Here is an 18953-nt window from a genome sequence, read left to right as displayed (position 1 = left end):
CGTGCAGATGGTTGCTGTCTTGCAAACGTCCCCATCTGTTGCCTCAGGGATCGAGGCGTGACTGCACCATCCGTTACAGCCAAGCGGATAAGATGCCTGTCATCTCGACTGCTAGTGATACGAGGCCGTTGGGATCCAACACGGCGTTCCGTATTACCCTCCCGAACCCACCGATTCCATATTCTGCTATCAGTCATCGGACCTCGACCAACGCGAGCAGCAATGTCGTGATACGATAAACCGCAACCGCGATAGGCTACAATCCGACCTTTATCAAAGTCGCGAACGTGATGCTACGCATTTCTCTTCCTTACACGACGCATCACAACAACGTTTCACCAGGCAACTCCGGTCAACTGCTGGTTTGTGTATGAGAAATCGGTTGGAAACTTTCCTCATAACAGCATCTTGTAGGTGTCGCCACCGGCGGCAACCTTGTGTGAATTGTTTTAAAAGCTAATCGTTTGCATATCACAGCATTGTCTTCCTGTTGGTTAAATTTCGCGTCTGTAGCACGTCATCTTCGTGGTGTAGCAATTTTAATGGCTAGTTGTGTATAAATAACAATACGTTTCGGACAGTATGCGTATTATAACAGTGGTTTCTTGCCAAGCCGCCTTTATTCCTTTCTGTTACAGGTTGAGGCTGCAGCTGACTGCCCTGTGGGCAAATGGAAGCTGGAAGTGAAGACCCGCCTCCGGGGGGACACAACGGGACAAGCGGGCTACTTCTCACACCCGCAGGACATTTACATCTTGTTCAACCCCTGGTCCAAGAGTAAGTAGCGTTATCCTGCCTCCTACCACTCTGGATGATTCTGTAAACCCATTCGTACTGAGTGTTCACACAATTTCAACCACCAGACTCAATAAACTATATTTGTTTGTCCTCATATAATAAATAATTGTACAGAGGAAAAGCTAATGCCCTAAGTGCCGTAATTATTCTTCCATAGCAAGGTACGAACTGATGCCAGTGCCGGCCGGGGTAGCCGAGCAGTTCTAGGCGCTACGGTCTGGAACCGCGCGACCGCTACGGTCGCAGGTTCGAATCCTGCCTCGGGCATGGGTGTGTGTGATGTCCTTAGGTTAGTTAGGTTTAAGTAGTTCTAAGTTCTAGGGGACTGATGACCTCAGATGTTAAGTCCCATAGTGCTGAGAGCCATTTGAACCATTTGAACTGATTCCAGTGCACAGCTAAGCGATTCAAGTGAAAACTCGCATCGCGTGTAGTACAATGTGACACCAGTACATGCTGCCACTCCTGTTAGGTTCTTGCATAAGTTGGTAGCGTTTTTCTTTTTCGTCTTGGTATTCTGGTTGCTATGAGTTTATTTACCGACTGACATTTTTCATTTGCAGTTCACTGTGCTTAAATGATTTCACATATTGCCAATTTGTCATGAGAAGATAGTGAATGGAGCTGTGGACGCTAGAAAATGGAGTGCCAAGTGGAGAAATGGGGGGTGGGAGGGGGAGCATTTCCGACGATTTCAAAAGGAAGCTTACAACAGTGGAGACAGCGAGAAGCCTTTTCGCCGTGTGTGGAGTAATGCCATTGTACAGAGCACGGCAAGAAAAAGGTTTTCTCATTTCAAGGAGGATCCGTCTGACATTAGTGTATCTCCACGTTCAGATAGACCTTCGTGGTTGCATGAGGACCGTTTAAACTCATTAAACCAAAATGATCCACGTCATTGTACTCGATAACTGCCAAACGTCATGAGCTGTGGCCATGATACCACCGTGAGACATTTGCACGTAATGGGGAAGGTTCCAAAACAGGGTGTATGGGTACCGAATGCCCTGAGCCAAAATAACAAAAATCGACGGGTGGCCATAAGTGACTCTCTGCTTTCTCGTCACCAACTGGCTCGTGAGTAACATCAACCATTCCTGTTCTGTATCGTTACTATGACGAGAATGGTTTCTTATGCTGACATAAGGAATAGAAGAGAACGGTTGAGTCAAAACAAAGCAGCAATTCGCCGTACAAAGACTTGTGCGCACTCACAAAAGATAATGTTACGCATCTCGTGGAATAGCGAACATCTGGTGTAGCACAATTTGTTTCCCTAAGGAGTAACCATCACTTCTGAAATTTATTGTCAACAAGTGAGACGTCTAGCAGGAACAACGACCAAGCAAACTGCCTGAAGCGATGCTACTCCGCGGTTATGCCCACCCGCATTCTGCTAGACTGACAAAGGACACAGGTCTCCGGTGGGAAGTCATTCCGCTGCCTCTTATTCATTTGATCGTGTGCCCTCAAAGTTTCACGTTTCCCTTCAAGTAACTTCCTTTCCGGATAAAAATGCACTCCGAACATGGTTTGACAAGTTCTCAGCCTCGAAACCATTTAATTTCTACAGTCGTTGAATCGAAAACATGACAGTGAAGCAGAATATATTATTGATGGCTAATGTCTCTACTATGTCTATCTGTCGTGTTTATTAAGTCCACGGAAAAACGCTAAGAACTTATGCACTAACCCAGTATCCACAAAGTACAACTAAGTGTTCAAAGTGGCTCTGAGCACTATGGAACATATCTTCAGAAGTCATCAGTCCCCTAGAACTTAGAACTTCGTAAACTTAACTAACCCAAGGACGTCACACACATCCATGCCCGAGGCAGGAATAGAACCTGCGAACGTACCGGTCACGCGGTTCCAGACTGTAGTGCCTAGAACCGCTCGGCCACCCCGGCAGGCTCAATTAAGTGTCTCTAGCGTTTCTAGGTGCTTCAGTCTGGAACCGCGCAACTGCTACAGTCGCAGGTTCGAATCCTGCCTCGGGCATGGATGTATGTGATGTCCTTAGGCTAGTTAGGTTTAAGTAGTTCTAAGTTCTAGGGCACTGATGACCTCAGATGTTAAGTCCCACAGTGCTCAGATCCATCTGAACCATTTGAACTAAGTGTCGCAAGTTACTCGTACCTCCACCTTATGTATGAAACCTGTCTCGCATTATCTGCAGTCTGCTCCAATTACAGTTCATTGTTCTGCTTAAATGGGTGTGTCCAGTGAAGTGGCTGTTCAAATTTTCATTTCATCAGAAAATCGGGAGGATATTCATAATAGGAAGATAACCAGGAAGTCCTACGCTAGTTGAAAAGATACAGTAGATTGCAGATTCTTTGATATGACAATGTATGAAGAAAACATGCAGACACCTCAAGGATTGCTATTGACAAATCTCCATGGATGCGGATCACAAATCAATATTAGGAATGTTTATTACAAGAAAAACTGGGTTTCGTGAACTTCTTGAATGGGAGAAGTACTTTATTCTGAAACAAAGAATCACAGTCCTTACCAGAATTTTCGTTCCTTCTCAAGTACTCTTGACTGAAACGAAGAAAAAGCATACTCTTATTGTGCTTAAATCTTTGAATTGATAAACTAGGAATTTTAACACTTTAATAACTGTCTAATAACTGATTTACAAGTGGGACTTAGATCACACACGATAAATCAACATATTTTCTAATTCTGTAAAGTTCGAAAAATTCCATTCCATGTACTTTTCCCATTTTGGTGCCTTACCTGAAAATGGCCATCGTTTCCAAAAGTAAGCAAAAGAATAAATGAATAAATTGTTTAAGTTTTTATCGCCTCGCAGTTTATTTCTCTCTAATTGCCAAAAATACACTCCTGGAAATTGAAATAAGAACACCGTGAATTCATTGTCCCAGGAAGGGGAAACTTTATTGACACATTCCTGGGGTCAGATACATCACATGATCACACTGACAGAACCACAGGCACATAGACACAGGCAACACAGCATGCACAATGTCGGCACCAATACAGTGTATATCCACCTTTCGCAACAATGCAGGCTGCTATTCTCCCATGGAGACGATCGTAGAGATGCTGGATGTAGTCCTGTGCAACGGCTTGCCATGCCATTTCCACCTGGCGCCTCAGTTGGACCAGCGTTCGTGCTGGACGTGCAGACCGCGTGAGACGACGCTTCATCCAGTCCCAAACATGCTCAATGAGGGACAGATCCGGAGATCTTGCTGGCCAGGGTAGGTGACTTACACCTTCTAGAGCACGTTGGGTGGCACGGGATACATGCGGACGTGCATTGTCCTGTTGGAACAGCAAGTTCCCTTGCCGGTCTAGGAATGGTAGAACGATGGGTTCGATGACGGTTTGGATGTACCGTGCACTATTCAGTGTCCCCTCGACGATCACCAGAGGTGTACGGCCAGTGTAGGAGATCGCTCCCCACACCATGATGCCGGGTGTTGGCTCTGTGTGCCTCGGTCGTATGCAGTCCTGATTGTGTCGCTCACCTGCACGGCGCCAAACACGCATACGACCATCATTGCCACCAAGGCAGAAGCGACTCTCATCGCTGAAGACGACACGTCTCCATTCGTCCCTCCATTCACGCCTGTCGCGACACCACTGGAGGCGGGCTGCACGATGTTGGGGCGTGAGCGGAAGACGGCCTAACGGTGTGCGAGACCGTAGCCCAGCTTCATGGAGACGGTTGCGAATGGTCCTCGCCGATACCCCAGGAGCAACAGTGTCCCTAATTTGCTGGGAAGTGGCGGTGCGGTCCCCTACGGCACTGCGTAGGATCCTACGGTCTTGGCGTGCATCCGTGCGTCGCTGCGGTCCGGTCCCAGGTCGACGGACACGTGCACCTTCTGCCAACCACTGGCGACAACATCGATGTACTGTGGAGACCTCACGCCCCACGTGTTGAGCAATTCGGTGGTACGTGCACCCGGCCTCCCGCATGCCCACTATACGCCCTCGCTCAAAGTCCGTCAACTGCACATACGGTTCACGTACACGCTGTCGCGGCATGCTACCAGTGTTAAAGACTGCGATGGAGCTCCGTATGCCACGGCAAACTGGCTGACACTGACGGCGGCGGTGCACAAATGCTGCGCAGCTAGCGCCATTCGACGGCCAACACCGCGGGTCCTGGTGTGTCCGCTGTGCCGTGCCTGTGATCATTGCTTGTACAGCCCTCTCGCAGTGTCCGGAGCAAGTATGGTGGGACTGACACACCGGTGTCAATGTGTTCTTTTTTCCATTTCCAGGAGTGTATTTCTTGCACTACGACCAACAAGCTTTTACACAGTGCAATTGACAAGTGAGTCATTAACAATCAAGAACTGACCACTATCACGGTTATTTCACATAAGGCACCCTTCAACAATATTTTGAAATACGAGAGCCATACTGAAAGTTAACTAACATTTACAACTACAGTTTCAACAATGAAATAACAGCTGCTTTATCATCATAATCTCCAGTCATTAGACGTTTTGTATCATTCATTTGGGTCAAGTCTTGCCGTTGAACTGTTTGATGAAAAGAAGTTGCTGAAATTCTTGTCAGATTTCAGGGCGTGTAAGGAGAAGTATGCTTGAGTTCCAGCAGTGTTAGAACATAAAATCGTCTGAGCACTTCAAAGATGGTAACGCGAGAATCTAAGAGGGCACTAGTAGCATCGCTCTCGTACCGTCTCCACAATTCGCAACAAGGAAAGAACTGACGAAGTCATGACAGCCAGCTGCACCGTCACTTTTAATTAAATCGCAACAAAAGTTGCAATAAAACGGAGGAAGTTATTGGAACCCTGAGTTAAGGAAGATTTTGTGCCCATTAGGTCCCAAGGTTACAGAAGAACTATCACCATTAGCTGTCTCTATCGATCTACAAATGAAGGAAACGATTTTTTTGACATGCATAGTGACAAATGATGGAAACTGGTTCCATTGTTATTAGACTGACAGGAAATGCCGGAATATGGAATGGCATCATTCGGATTCGTCATCAAAAGGTATGGTACGAGCAGTGTAATCTGCTGGGAGCGTCTTGTACGACATCGCCTAGGATACTGAGGCTTGAACTGAATGATATGGTGGGAGGAAGTAAATTTTCAAGAGCGTGTTATCGGATATTGTTACATGCTTGGTTAAATTCAAAGAGAAAAGCATCAATAAAATAAGATAAAGCAGTTCATGCAGTGGAGAATGCGGTCATCATTAGACAAGGAACTTGATTTTTTTAACATGCATAGACGAAAACTGAATTCAACTTCAAATAAGACTCTTTTAAAATTCCGCCGTGCATTACGCGACGAACGCCCTGGAAGACGTCCACCCTACTGCACGATAGCGGGCAACGTAACATTTAAACTGCTGCTTCTCTGTGAGTAAAATTACGAAATTCTACAACCTTCGTACAGTCCTGACTTCACACCCTAAGACTACCATCTTTTTAGTTACGTGGAGAAACAACTGAGAGTCTGACGCTACGAGACGCTGAAGGTCATTTAAAATGAGGTGACAAAAGCCATTGGATACTTCCTAATATCGGTTGGACCTCCTTTTCTTCAGGGCAGTAGAGCAATGACTTCTTGTAGAAGATAGGTTATGGAAAGACGAAAGTACGTTTCTAGTACTTGTATACAGATAAAGCTTTAGACAATGTTCACTCGAATACAGTGTTCGTAATTCTGAAGGTAGAAGGGGTAAAATACAGGGAGCGAAAAAATATTTACTACACGTATGAAAACCAGACGGCAGTTACAAGAACGAGGGGTATGGAAGGGAAGCAGTGATTGAAAATGGAATGAGACAGGGTTGTAGCATATCCCCGATGTTATTCAATCTGTGCATTGAAAAAGCAGTAAAAGAACAAAAGAAGCATTTGGAGTACGAACTAAAGTTCAGGGAGAAGAAATAAAAACTTTCAGGTTTGCGATGACATTGTAATTCTGTGAGAGACAGAAAAGGACTTGGAAGGTAACTGAACGGAATGAACAATGTCTTGGAACGAAAATATAAGATGAACATCAACAAAAGAAAAACAAGGATAACAGAATGTAGTAGAATTAAATAAGTGGATGATAAGGTAATTAAATTAGGTAACGAGTCTATCAAATAGTAGGTGAGTTTTGCTCTTTGGGCAGCAAAATTACTGATGATGGCCGAAGTAGGGAGGTAGAAAATGTAGAATAGCAAATGCAAGGAAAAAATTTCTGAAGAAGGGGTATTTGTTAACATCGCACATAGATTTAAGTGTTAGGAAGTCTTTTGTGAAGGTATTTGTATGGAGTGTTGACATATATGGAAGTGAAACATGGACGATAAACAGTTTAGACAAAAAGAGAATACAAGCTTTCGAAATGTTGTGCTACAGAAGAATGCTGAAGATTAGATGGGTCGATCACGTAACTAATGAGGTGGTACTGAATAGAACTAGGGAGACAAGAAATTTGTGCCACAACTTGGCCATGAGAAGGGATCAGTTGGAAGGCCACATTCTGAGACAAGAAGGAATCACCAGTTAAGTATTGGGGGGAAGTGTGAGGGGCAAAAGTCGTTGAGGGAGACCAGCAGATGAGTACAGTAAGCAGATTCAGATGGATGTACGAGTAGGTTGCAGCAGCTATTCGAAGGTGAAGAGGCTCGCACATGATACAGTAGCATGGAGAGCTGTATCAAACCAGTCTTCGGACTGAAGACCACAATAACAACAAGTGAAACAACTCGACGTGGCGTGGACTCAAAACGTCGTTGAAGGCCCTGCAGGAATATTGATCTATGCTGTCTCTATATCCGTTCGTTATTGCCGGTGCAGGATTTATGCACGAGCTGACCCCTAGAATACTCACCATAAATGTTTGTGGGATTCATGTGGGGCGACTCGCTAATGGTTGTGGCCCGGTGACATGACGCAATGTCATCCATAAAAATTCCATCATTGCTTCAGTACATGAAGTCCATGGATGGTAGCAAATGGTCTCCGAATAGCCGAACGTAATCATTTCCAGTCAATGATTGGTTCAGTTTTATCAGAGGACCCAGTCAATTCCATTCAAACACAGTCCACACCACTATGGAGCCACCACCAGATTGCACAGCGCCTTACTGACAACTCGGACCCGTGGTTTCGTGCGATCTGCACAACGCTCGAACGCTGCCATCAGATTTTACCATCTTAAATCGAGACTCATATGACAAGGACACTGTTTTCCAGCCGTCTCGGGTCCAACCGACACGGTCATGACTCCAGGAGAGGCGCTACAATGAACGTCGTGCTCTCAGCAAAGGCACTCGCGTCGTTCGCCTGCTGTCATAGCCCATTAACGCCAAATTTCGCCACACTGTCCTTACGGATACGTTCGCCGTACGTGCCACTTTCATTTCTGCCGTTATTTCACGCGGTGCTTCTTGTCTGTTAGCACTGACAACTCTACCCAAATGCCGCTGCTGTTGGTTGTTAAGTGAAGGCAGTCGTGGTGAGAGGTGATGCCCGATATTTGGTGTTCTCGGAACACTCTTGATGTTGTGGACCTCTGAATACTGAATCCTCTAACGATTTCCGAAATGGAATGTCCCAAGCGCCTCTAGCTCCAACTACGATGCCGCGTTCAAAGGCTGTTAATTGCCAACTTAAATAGGATACCTTTTCACACGAAGCACGTGACCACAAATGACAGATCGGCCAGTACACTGACCTTTCATACCTTGTGCGCGCGATACTACAGCCAAATGTGCGTATCGCTATCCCGTGACTTTTGTCGCCTCAGTATATCACTAATCGAGTAATCTCCTGCACGGTCACCCAGCTGCAGTTGCAGGTTGCCTATCCAACGGCTTTCGGAGGCAACAACCATTTTATTTACAATATTTCATGTAGTTATTCACTGAATGTAAAAATTATGATGCTGTCATAACCTACACATTAACTGATTGCAGACAGTTAGAAACTGTGTGTGTGTGTGTGTGTGTGTGTGTGTGTGTGTGTGTGTGTATGTGTGCGCGCGAGCGCGAGCGCGCGCGCGCTTGTGTGTGTGTGTGTGTGTGTGTGTGTGTGTGTGTGTGACTTGATGCTGCGTGTGTGACTTACCTAGCGCAAATACCCAGACTATATTTGTTCAATATCTGGAAACGAGAGCACTTAGGGAGCTGTAATCAACATTACACACAATTTCATTAACCCCTTCCCCACCCAAAATGGTTAAAGGAGTGAAGTTTATCGGTTGCAACAGTTTCGCTATTCATACAGTAAAACTCTCTTGTTAGCCATGACTGGACCATCAAAATGTCGTTTCCATTCGAAGACCGTACAGTCCAGAATCGGTGTACCAGTCAGGCAAAATGACCATGAGCATTGGTGCAATGAGCTCACCGATGCACCAGTTTGAAAACAATGGTAAAATACTGTCTGGTGCTGCGTGCTGAAGGGAGTAACTGCCGACAGGGATCGTCGACCCTTCAAGGCGTTTCTTAAGGAGTGATAATCGCGTGCGGAGAGATCAGGACTGTAGGGCGGGTCACTCGTGTGTCTCCCATTTGAGGCTGACCTCCCAGATCGACAGACGTCACGTGTCAAGTGGCGACCAGCACGGAACTTGCCGCACCACACTTCAATGGTGATTTTCAACAGACATGCTGTCCCATACGCATATTTCTTTCTACGATGGATATCTACCGGTGTTTGTCCTTTGGCAGCCACGAAAACAATAACACCACGTCACATTGTATTTGAACGCGCCACGTTGCGTAATACTCTGCAGCAACGAACCCAAACGAAAACGTTTTGTTCATTTCTTATTCTCGGGAGAAGTGGACGCATTCTTCATTCTCCTATGCATGCCTACCGCTGTTTGGAGTTCGGCAGCGAAGGAAAGAATAACACCACGCTGGTCCTGTTTGAACCCATTCGGTAATAACGTCGTCATAGTTCACGTCGGGAACACATAGATGCTACACTAATCCCTCGTCTTTTTTTTATTGTCATTTTAAGATCTTACAAAAGGTAGGCCAGCAGCGGCCTATCAACGCCGCTGTTCGGCCACAGAAAACAGTAAATATGGAGACAGAAAAACAAAACAAAAATGTTCAAATGTGTGGGAAATCTTATGGAACTTAACTGCTACGGTCATCAGTCCCTAAAGTTACACACTACTTAACCTAAATTATCCTAATGACAAACACACACACCGATGCCCGAGGGAGGACTCGAACCTCCGCCGGGACCAGCCGCACAGTCCATGACTGCAGCGCCTTAAACCGCTCGGCTAATCCTACGCAGCGACAGAAAAACAGACCTCTATGAATGTTAAAAACAGGAGACATACATAAGAAATGAAATGAAGGCGTTCGCGGAAGGCACTGGTTGTACATGTAAATTCAGCAGTTCACACAAACATAGACAAACAGATTCACACACAAACGAAGGAGCACACTGGAGAAGAACACTGACGCACTTAAACGAAGGGAACATTGTAGCACATTGGTGATGAATTTATGCACACTGAACACACTGAGGAGTTGGGGGGCGGGGGCGGACTGCCACTGGGTGCAGGAGATGGACAGGGGGGAAGGAGGGGGGAGAAGCCAATGGGAGAGGGGAAGGGTGAGGGGAAGGGAGAAGGCAGGGTCAGGTGTGGAGGCCTTAGAGGGGGGGGGAAAGAAGTGGGATAACTGGGAGAGAGGAGGGGTAGGGAGAAAGGAAAGTGAGGAAAGAGAGAGGGAGCCCTGAAGGAAAAGGGGGAAGGTAGGAAAAGGAGAATTAGAGCTGATAGGAGGGGTATATGGATGGAACAAGGACATCTTCAGGAATGGGGAGTTTGCAGAACCCACCTTGGGCAAGGATGTGGAGAGTCTGAAGATGGAGAGCAGGTGGGACGCAAGAGTATAGATGCGGCAGCGGGATGGGGTAGGAGAGGATGGGAGAGACAACTGGTTGAGGAGGATCGAGCTTGCGGGAAGGGCAGAGGATCCGTATCCCTTCGAGATAAAGGAGGAGGTGCAGTAAAGGGATCAAGTCATAAAGGATCCGCATCAGGGAGGGGAGATGGATGCGATAGGCGAGGCAGAGCACATGGAATTCAAGGATTTGAAGGGACTTATAGTAGGTGGGAGGGGCGGATATCCAGGCAGAGTGGGCATAACAAAAGATGGGACTTATGTGGAGGATTGTAGAGGTGTCCAGACCCCATGTCCATTCGGAGAGAAGTTTGAGGAGACGGAGACAGGTTCGTGCCTAGGCTTGCACTTCCAGAGATGGGGGGTTCAGGAAAGCTGGCCATCGAAGGTGACGCCAAGGTACTTGAGGGTAAGGGTAGGGTTAATGGGGTGGGCATAAATGGTAAGAGATCCCTCGTCCACATGTCGGTGCTTGTATATCCGCATCGGCCTCGCGATACGTTTCGAATATTCTGCAGCAACGCCCCTAAACGGAAATTTCTTGGTCACTCCTCATATGTCTTTACTACCGTCTCTTATTTGCAACACAGTTGGCACACAGTATCCACATAGACTACTGAATGTATTTGCAAAATCGTATCTTTGAACAACACATAGTCAAGATATATGACGTCATAAACATTGAGGTTTGTGAAAAAGTAGCTTCTGCTTAAGACAGAGCGCAAATTAGCAAGACTTTTACTAACCTAGTGTTTGATAATGAGAGCACGTAGCCACTTAGCATGACACCAAACGTTTCTAATATTTTCCTCTCTTACATGTTTAATGTGCAATATTTAACAGATTTATTCATTTATAGTGAGTATTCTGAAGCTCTTTTGTAAAAGGCAAGATTCTCTTCAGAGTCGGGAGTTGACTGCTTAATTCGACAACAGCCATCCTAAAAGGTCACTGTTGTATCTCACATCGCAGAAGGGCATTCAGAGCGAGAGTGTATTCACAGTTCTGTTTTGAATAGGTACGTTAATTATTTATTTGTGATACGCTGCCTGCAGCCAATTTATCTTTACTTTCTGTTTAATTAACACACTGTGACGCGTTTCGAGCTGATGAGTTTGGCTGCACAACACATTATTTTTTAAACTTTATAACGGGATTGAAACATTTTCAAAATTATTTAAATTTGGGGTGCATAGAGTTCGCTGCAGGGTACCAACTATTGATTCCGACACCGACATTCACGGTAATAACAGTTTATTATTAGAGGAGTTCCTTGTCCTTTATGCCACTGGATGATGAACTGTGTGTCCCCATAGTTACAATGGACGGTTGCTAACTAACGTAATAGGAAAGGTAGTACCGGCATCAGTCCTGTCGAATCTTTACAACTGTCACAACATGACTAGGGATATAACACAGCGTAAAGTGCAGATCACTCTGGCAAATTCCGGGCCGTCCCCGAGTGTCTGACACAGATGTCGAACGCATCCGCCATAGTTTCAAGAGGAGCCCGCAGTATAAATCCGTTCGCCGTGTTACTCAACATGCCCCCGAAGTCCATCTAGCATGTGTTACGTCGACGTTTACGCATGAAATCATACAAAATCCAGCTACTGTAAGCTCTTCGTGAATGTGACAAACAACAACATGTGGAGTTGTGTAATTTCGTTCTTGGCATCATGGAGAATGACAGTTTTCTTCCACGCTTAGTGTTTAATGACGAGGCAACATTCCATTTAAATGGAAAGGTGAACCGTCATAATGTGAGAATATTGGGTACGGAACAACTACATAAAAGCAGATGAGGAAACTGAAACTCAAGACATGCTCACTGCAGTTTGGGAACAATTTGAATACCCTCTTTACAAATGCCGTGCATCTCAAGAGAGGTTTATTGAGCACCTAAGAGAAAGTATGGACAACACTTTTGAGTTTCCCATTCATGAAAAAACAAAATTCGTTGTATATATTTATTAGCTTCAGAAGTGTAGACGAATCAAACCGGATGATTCTTTTTGATACAACCTGTACATGCTGTTACCTTTGTGTCTTTCACATTATATGTAGTTTTATCACTGGCGGGTCACGTATCCAGCTACTTTTACGTAAGACTTTATTATTTCCGGTTCACGTTGCCTGCTTAGCCGTGAAGGATAGGCCCATGCTCTTTTCTTCCATTTCTAATAGATTGGTTTCAGTGCTTTTGTAAACAATCTGATGATGCCTCAAAAGGGTGAAACGCGTCAATGACATTAAATAATTTCGGGACCAATAGAGCTATTGTTCTGAAACGTAATTTTCTTAACGTTTTTCATACTAAAGCATCAAATTTGGAGAAAAATGGCGGAAGCAATGTTGAAGACTTAATACTAAGGTTGCCCAGAAAGTAACGCACCGCATTTTTTTTCTCAGCCGCAAAAATGTTACTAATGCAAAACGTTATGTATGTACACTACTGGAAATTGAAATAAGAACACCGTGAATTCATTGTCCCAGGAAGGGGAAACTTTATTGGCACATTCCTGGGGTCAGATACATCACATGATCACACTGACAGAACCACAGGCAGATAGACACAGGCAACAGAGCATGCACAATGTCGGCACTAGTACAGTGTATATCCACCTTTCGCAGCAATGCAGGCTGCTATTCTCCCATGGAGACGATCGTAGAGATGCTGGATGTAGTCCTGTGCAACGGCTTGCCATGCCATTTCCACCTGGCGCCTCAGTTGGACCAGCGTTCGTGCTGGACGTGCAGACCGCGTGAGACGACGCTTCATCCAGTCCCAAACATGCTCAATGGGGGACAGATCCGGAGATCTTGCTGGCCAGGGTAGTTGACTTACACCTTCTAGAGCACGTTGGGTGGCACGGGATACATGCGGACGTGCATTGTCCTGTTGGAACAGCAAGTTCCCTTGCCGGTCTAGGAATGGTAGAACGATGGGTTCGATGACGGTTTGGATGTACCGTGCACTATTCAGTGTCCCCTCGACGATCACCAGATGTGTGCGGCCAGTGTAGGAGATCGCTCCCCACACCATGATGCCGGGTGTTGGCCCTGTGTGCCTCGGTCGTATGCAGTCCTGATTGTGTCGCTCACCTGCACGGCGCCAAACACGCATACAAGCATCGTTGGCACCAAGGCAGAAGCGACTCTGATCGCTGAAGACGACACGTCTCCATTCGTCCCTCCATTCACGCATGTCGCGACACCACTGGAGGCGGGCTGCACGATGTTGGGGCGTGAGCGGAAGACGGCCTAACGGTGTGCGGGACCGTAGCCCAGCTTCATGGAGACGGTTGCGAATGGTCCTCGCCGATACCCCAGGAGCAGCAGTGTCCCTAATTTGCTGGGAAGTGGCGGTGCGGTCCCCTACGGCACTGCGTAGGATCCTACGGTCTTGGCGTGCATCCGTGCGTCGCTGCGGTCCGGTCCCAGGTCGACGGGCACGTGCACCTTCCGCCGACCACTGGCGACAACATCGATGTACTGTGGAGACCTCACGGCCCACGTGTTGAGCAATTCGGCGGTACGTCCAGCCGGCCTCCCGCATGCCCACTATACGCCCTCGCTCAAAGTCCGTCAACTGCACATACGGTTCACGTCCACGCTGTCGCGGCATGCTACCAGTGTTAAAGACTGCGATGGAACTCCGTATGCCACGGCAAACTGGCTGACACTGACGGCGGCGGTGCACAAATGCTGCGCAGCTAGCGCCATTCGACGGCCAACACCGCGGTTCCTGGTGTGTCCGCTGTGCCGTGCGTGTGATCAATGCTTGTACAGCCCTCTCGCAGTGTCCGGAGCAAGTATGGTGGGTCTGACACACCGGTGTCAACGTGTTCTTTTTTCCATTTCCAGGAGTGTATTATTTGAAGTTTCCTGAGTGAGCGCGCCAAGTTTCCGTCACTTCCGACAGATAGCGTAGCTGCAGGACAGTTTCAAAATGGTGTTCAACAATGGTTCAAAGGGCTCTAAGCACTAAGGGACTTAACATTTCAGGACATCAGTCCCCTAGACTTAGAACTACTTACAGCTAACGATCCTAAGGACATCACACACATCCATGCCCGATGCAGGATTCGAACCTGCGACCGTAGCCGTACGCGGTTCCAGACTGTAGCGCCTAGAACCGCTCGGCCACAACGCCCGCCTAAAATGATGTCTGTAGGTGAGGTATGTTACAAGAAATGTGTCGTCATTGAATTTTTCACTTCAGAGAATGAAACGGTGGAGAATACTCACACCCGGCCAGAGTGGCCGTGCGGTTCTAGGCACTGCAGTCTGGAGACGAGCGACTGCTACGGTCGCAGGTTCGAATCCTGCCTAGGGCATTTATGTGTATGATGTCCTTAGGTTAGTTACGTTTAAGTAGTTCTAAGTTCTAGGCGGCTGATGACCTCAGAAGTTAAGTTGCATAGTGCTCAGAGCCATTTTTGAATACTCACAAAGGCTTGTGCAAAGTTAATGGAGCACATGCTGTCGACAGAAGTACAGCTAGTCGTTGGGCACGGAGGGTGGGGCCATCAGAAGGCGGTTGGGCGGAGCTCCACGATTTGCAGCGGTCGGGGAGACGATCCATGGCTCTCACACCTCACCTAGCCCCTGGGACTTCCACTTGTCTGGGCCATTAAGGGATGCCTTTCGTGGAAGACATTTTGAGAACGATGAGGAGGTGATTCACGCAGTGAGACGCTGACTCCCCCACCAGTACGAGGACTGGTGCCGACAGGGCACACGCGCCCTTGTTTCGCGCTGGACGAACGCTAAATAACGGAATGGGGATTACCTGGAAAAATGGGGTGTGTAGACAAAACTATATTTAAAAAAATGGCTCTGAGGTCATCAGTCCCCTAGAACTTAGAACTATTTAAACCTAACTAACCTAAGGAAATCACACACATCCATGCCCGAGGCAGGATTCGAACCTGCGACCGTAGCGGTCACGTGGTTCCAGACTGTAGCGCCTAGAAGCACTCGGCCACCACGGCCAGCTAAAACAATATTCTTTCATGAGTGTAATTCTCATCATGTTCAATAGAGAATTATTGAGAGAAATAAACTGCAGTGCACTACTTTCTGTTCAACCCTCGTGTATATTTTTCTGGCGTCTGAATAAATTATTGACTATTCTTTGCGTGTGTTGAAGTGAAGGCCTCTCACATAATAGAGAGAACAGCACTGGCCCCAGTATTGAACCCTATGGGACTCCTTTCCCCATTTCCTCATTCTAGTCTTTTAAATTTTATCTCTTTCCAGGATTATATGACCTATTTAGATCAAGCTCTTGCACTATTTTTGTTGGTGTGGTTCAAGCCAGTTGTTCGTAAAAACGCCAGCTGCAGAAAACGTAAACTTTGTGACGGGAGTGTGAAGTGCACTGTTTTACGGTAATGTCTCTGCGGCTGCGAAGTGCGCTCGGCACAGCTGGTGTCGTGACGGCAGATGCGCTGGCGTTGCAGAGGACCAGGTGTACATGGAGAACGAGCGCTACCTGGACGAGTACGTGCTCAACGACGTGGGCAAGATCTGGATCGGGCCGTGGGGCTCTTCGCGCGGCCGCGAGTGGGTCTTCGGCCAGTTCGACAGCTGCGTGCTGCCGTCGGCGCTGCAGGCGCTGCGATGGTCGCCGCTCAAGGACTCGCAGCGCGGGGACCCCGTGCGCGTGGCCAGGGCCATCTCCAAGATGGTGAGTCGCGAGCCTCGGCGGCTGGCTGCAAGCGTCGCGGCGCACGGCAGTGGAGCTGTGGAGCTGTGGAGCTGTGGAGCTGGTCCCACACAGCTGCTCGTCTGACGCGGGACATCTGGGCCGCGGGAAGGGTGTTAACACCGCGACCGTGCTCATGCAGCTCCTTGTGCTTCCCTCCACCAAAATATCAATCCAAAGTCCACATCTACATCCATACTCCACAAGCCACCTGACGGTGTGTAGCGGAGGGTACTTTGAGTACCTCTATTGGTTCTCCCTTCTATTCCAGTCTCGTATTGTTTGTGGAAAGAAAGATTGTCGGTATGCCTCTGTGTGGGCTCTAATCTCTCTGATTTTATCCTCATGGTCTCTTCGCGAGATATACGTAGGAGGGAGCAATATACTGCTTGACTCCTCGGTGAAGGTATGTTCACGAAACTTCAACAAAAGCCCGTACCGAGCTACTGAGCGTCTCTCCTGCAGAGTCTGCCACTGGAGTTTATCTATCACCTCCGTAACGCTTTCGTGATTACTAAATGACCCTGTAACGAAGCGCACTCCTCTCCATTGGATCTTCTCTATCTCTTCTATCAACCCTATCTGGTACGCATCCCACACTGCTGAGCAGTATTCAAGCAGTGGGCGAACGACCGTACTGTAACCTACTTCCTCTGTTTTCGGACTGCATTTTCTTAGGATTCTCCCAATGAATCTCAGTCTGGCATCTGCTTTACCGACGATCAACTTTATATGATCATTCCATTTTAAATCACTCCTAATGCGTACACCCAGATAATTGACAGAATTAACTGCTTCCAGCTGCTGACCTGCTATATTGTAGCTAAATGATAAGAGATCTTTCTTTCTTTGTATTCGCAGCACATTACACTTGTCTACGTTGAGATTCAGTTGCCATTCCCTGCAGCACGCGTCAATTCGCTGCAGATCCTCCTGCATTTCAGTACAATTTTCCATTGTTACAACCTCTCGATATACCACAGTATCATCCGCAAAAAGCCTCAGTGAACTTCCGATGTCATCCACAAGGTCATTTATGTATATTGTGAATAGCAACGGTCCTATGACACTCCGCTGCGGCACACCTGAAATCACTCTTACTTCGGAAGACTTCTCTCCACTGAGAATGACACGCTGCGTTCTGTAACGTAGGAGCTCTTCAATCCAATCACTCAATTGGTCTGATAGTCCATATGCTCTTACTTTGTTCATTAAATGACTGTGAGGAACTGTATCGAACGCCTTGCGGAAGTCAAGAAATACGGCATCTACCTGGGAACCCGTGGCTATGGCCCTCTGAGTCTCGTGGACGAATAGCGCGAGCTGGGTTTCACACGATCGCCTTTTTCGAAACCCATGCTGATTCCTAAATAGTAGATTTCTGGTCTCCAGAAAAGTCATTATACTCGAACATAACACGTGTTCCAATATTCTACAACTGATAGACGTTAGAGATATAGGTCTATAGTTCTTCACATCTGTTCGACGTCCCTTCTTGAAAACGGGGATTATCTGTGTCCTTTTCCAATCTTTTGGAACGCTACACTCTTTTACAGACCTACGGTATACCGCTGCCTTCCAAGGAAAGCTAATCACAATTTGAGGGTGGTGTGAGGGTAATTGTGCTTTTACGTGTGGTTTTTGCAACCTGTGGAAACCAACTGTCCGATACGTGCTTTGTGCTGCACAAGCAACACCCGTCACTATTTCCCTATCAGTGTCTCGTTGCACAGTAGTGAAACCCACTGTACCGCAAAGAATATGTTGAAAAAAAGCACAGAAAGGAACAGGAGAAACGCTAAGGTTGCCACTGGGTGGTAATTGACACCGCATTCTCCCTGTTTACAGAAGTTTGCCATTTGGTATTACTCTCCGTCAGGGTGCCGAAACCGATACTTCTAATCTTCTTTTTTTTCAGATTTTAACACCCTATACATCCACACAGTTTTAACATAATTTCTTGCCTTGTTTCACAAATTTCATTATGATTACTGCACAACCTAATTTTCGGGTTACAAGCCCTTTACTGATTTTAAAGATGATAATGCAAAGATAAACATGACAATAAGACAAACATTTCAACATCTTAATGTATCGATCATTCGCTTAATGTAAAATTATTTCAATGGCCTTTTTTGACAAATTGCATATGTAATAATACAATTCAAAAATTACACTAACATGACTAAACATACCTAGGAATAAAGTTATGCATCAGCCAAAAGTTTGCTATCATCTGATGGATTGACGCCCAATGTTTCACTTCTTTCTCGGTATTATGATATCATCTAACAAAGGTGAATAATTGAAGTTGGTTTGCTCGTAATAATAGGTGCGAGGATGTACACATCTGATTTTTTAGTTCCTAAAATTTCTAACTGGCTGAGTTTGTCCCCTTTTCCTCTGAGTTAAGACTTGTACGTCTATTATGTATTTGTAGTTTTTGTTAAGGTAATTTTCCGCAATGTTTTCGACAGAGTAGTGACATTGAACCAGTTATGCAGTTTTGCACATGTAAAGCGGATGTTATACTTTCAAGGACTGTA

At 46.5% G+C, this 18953-nt stretch overlaps 1 protein-coding gene across 1 annotated transcript in view; it reads left to right on the top strand.

The window, feature by feature from the left end:
- Positions 1-18953, top strand: part of LOC126282082 (hemocyte protein-glutamine gamma-glutamyltransferase-like) — a 359269-nt gene that overhangs the window by 89266 nt on the left and 251050 nt on the right. The window contains exons 4-5 of the mRNA XM_049981538.1: positions 639-777; positions 16163-16389. Of these exons, the coding sequence (XP_049837495.1) occupies positions 639-777; positions 16163-16389 (366 nt within the window). The remainder of the gene's footprint in view (positions 1-638; positions 778-16162; positions 16390-18953) is intronic.

This window comes from Schistocerca gregaria, chromosome 7 (genome assembly GCF_023897955.1).
Source record: "Schistocerca gregaria isolate iqSchGreg1 chromosome 7, iqSchGreg1.2, whole genome shotgun sequence".
NCBI lineage: Eukaryota > Metazoa > Arthropoda > Insecta > Orthoptera > Acrididae > Schistocerca > Schistocerca gregaria.
Note: the sequence above shows the minus strand (reverse complement) of the source record. Positions and strands in the feature narration are given on the sequence as shown.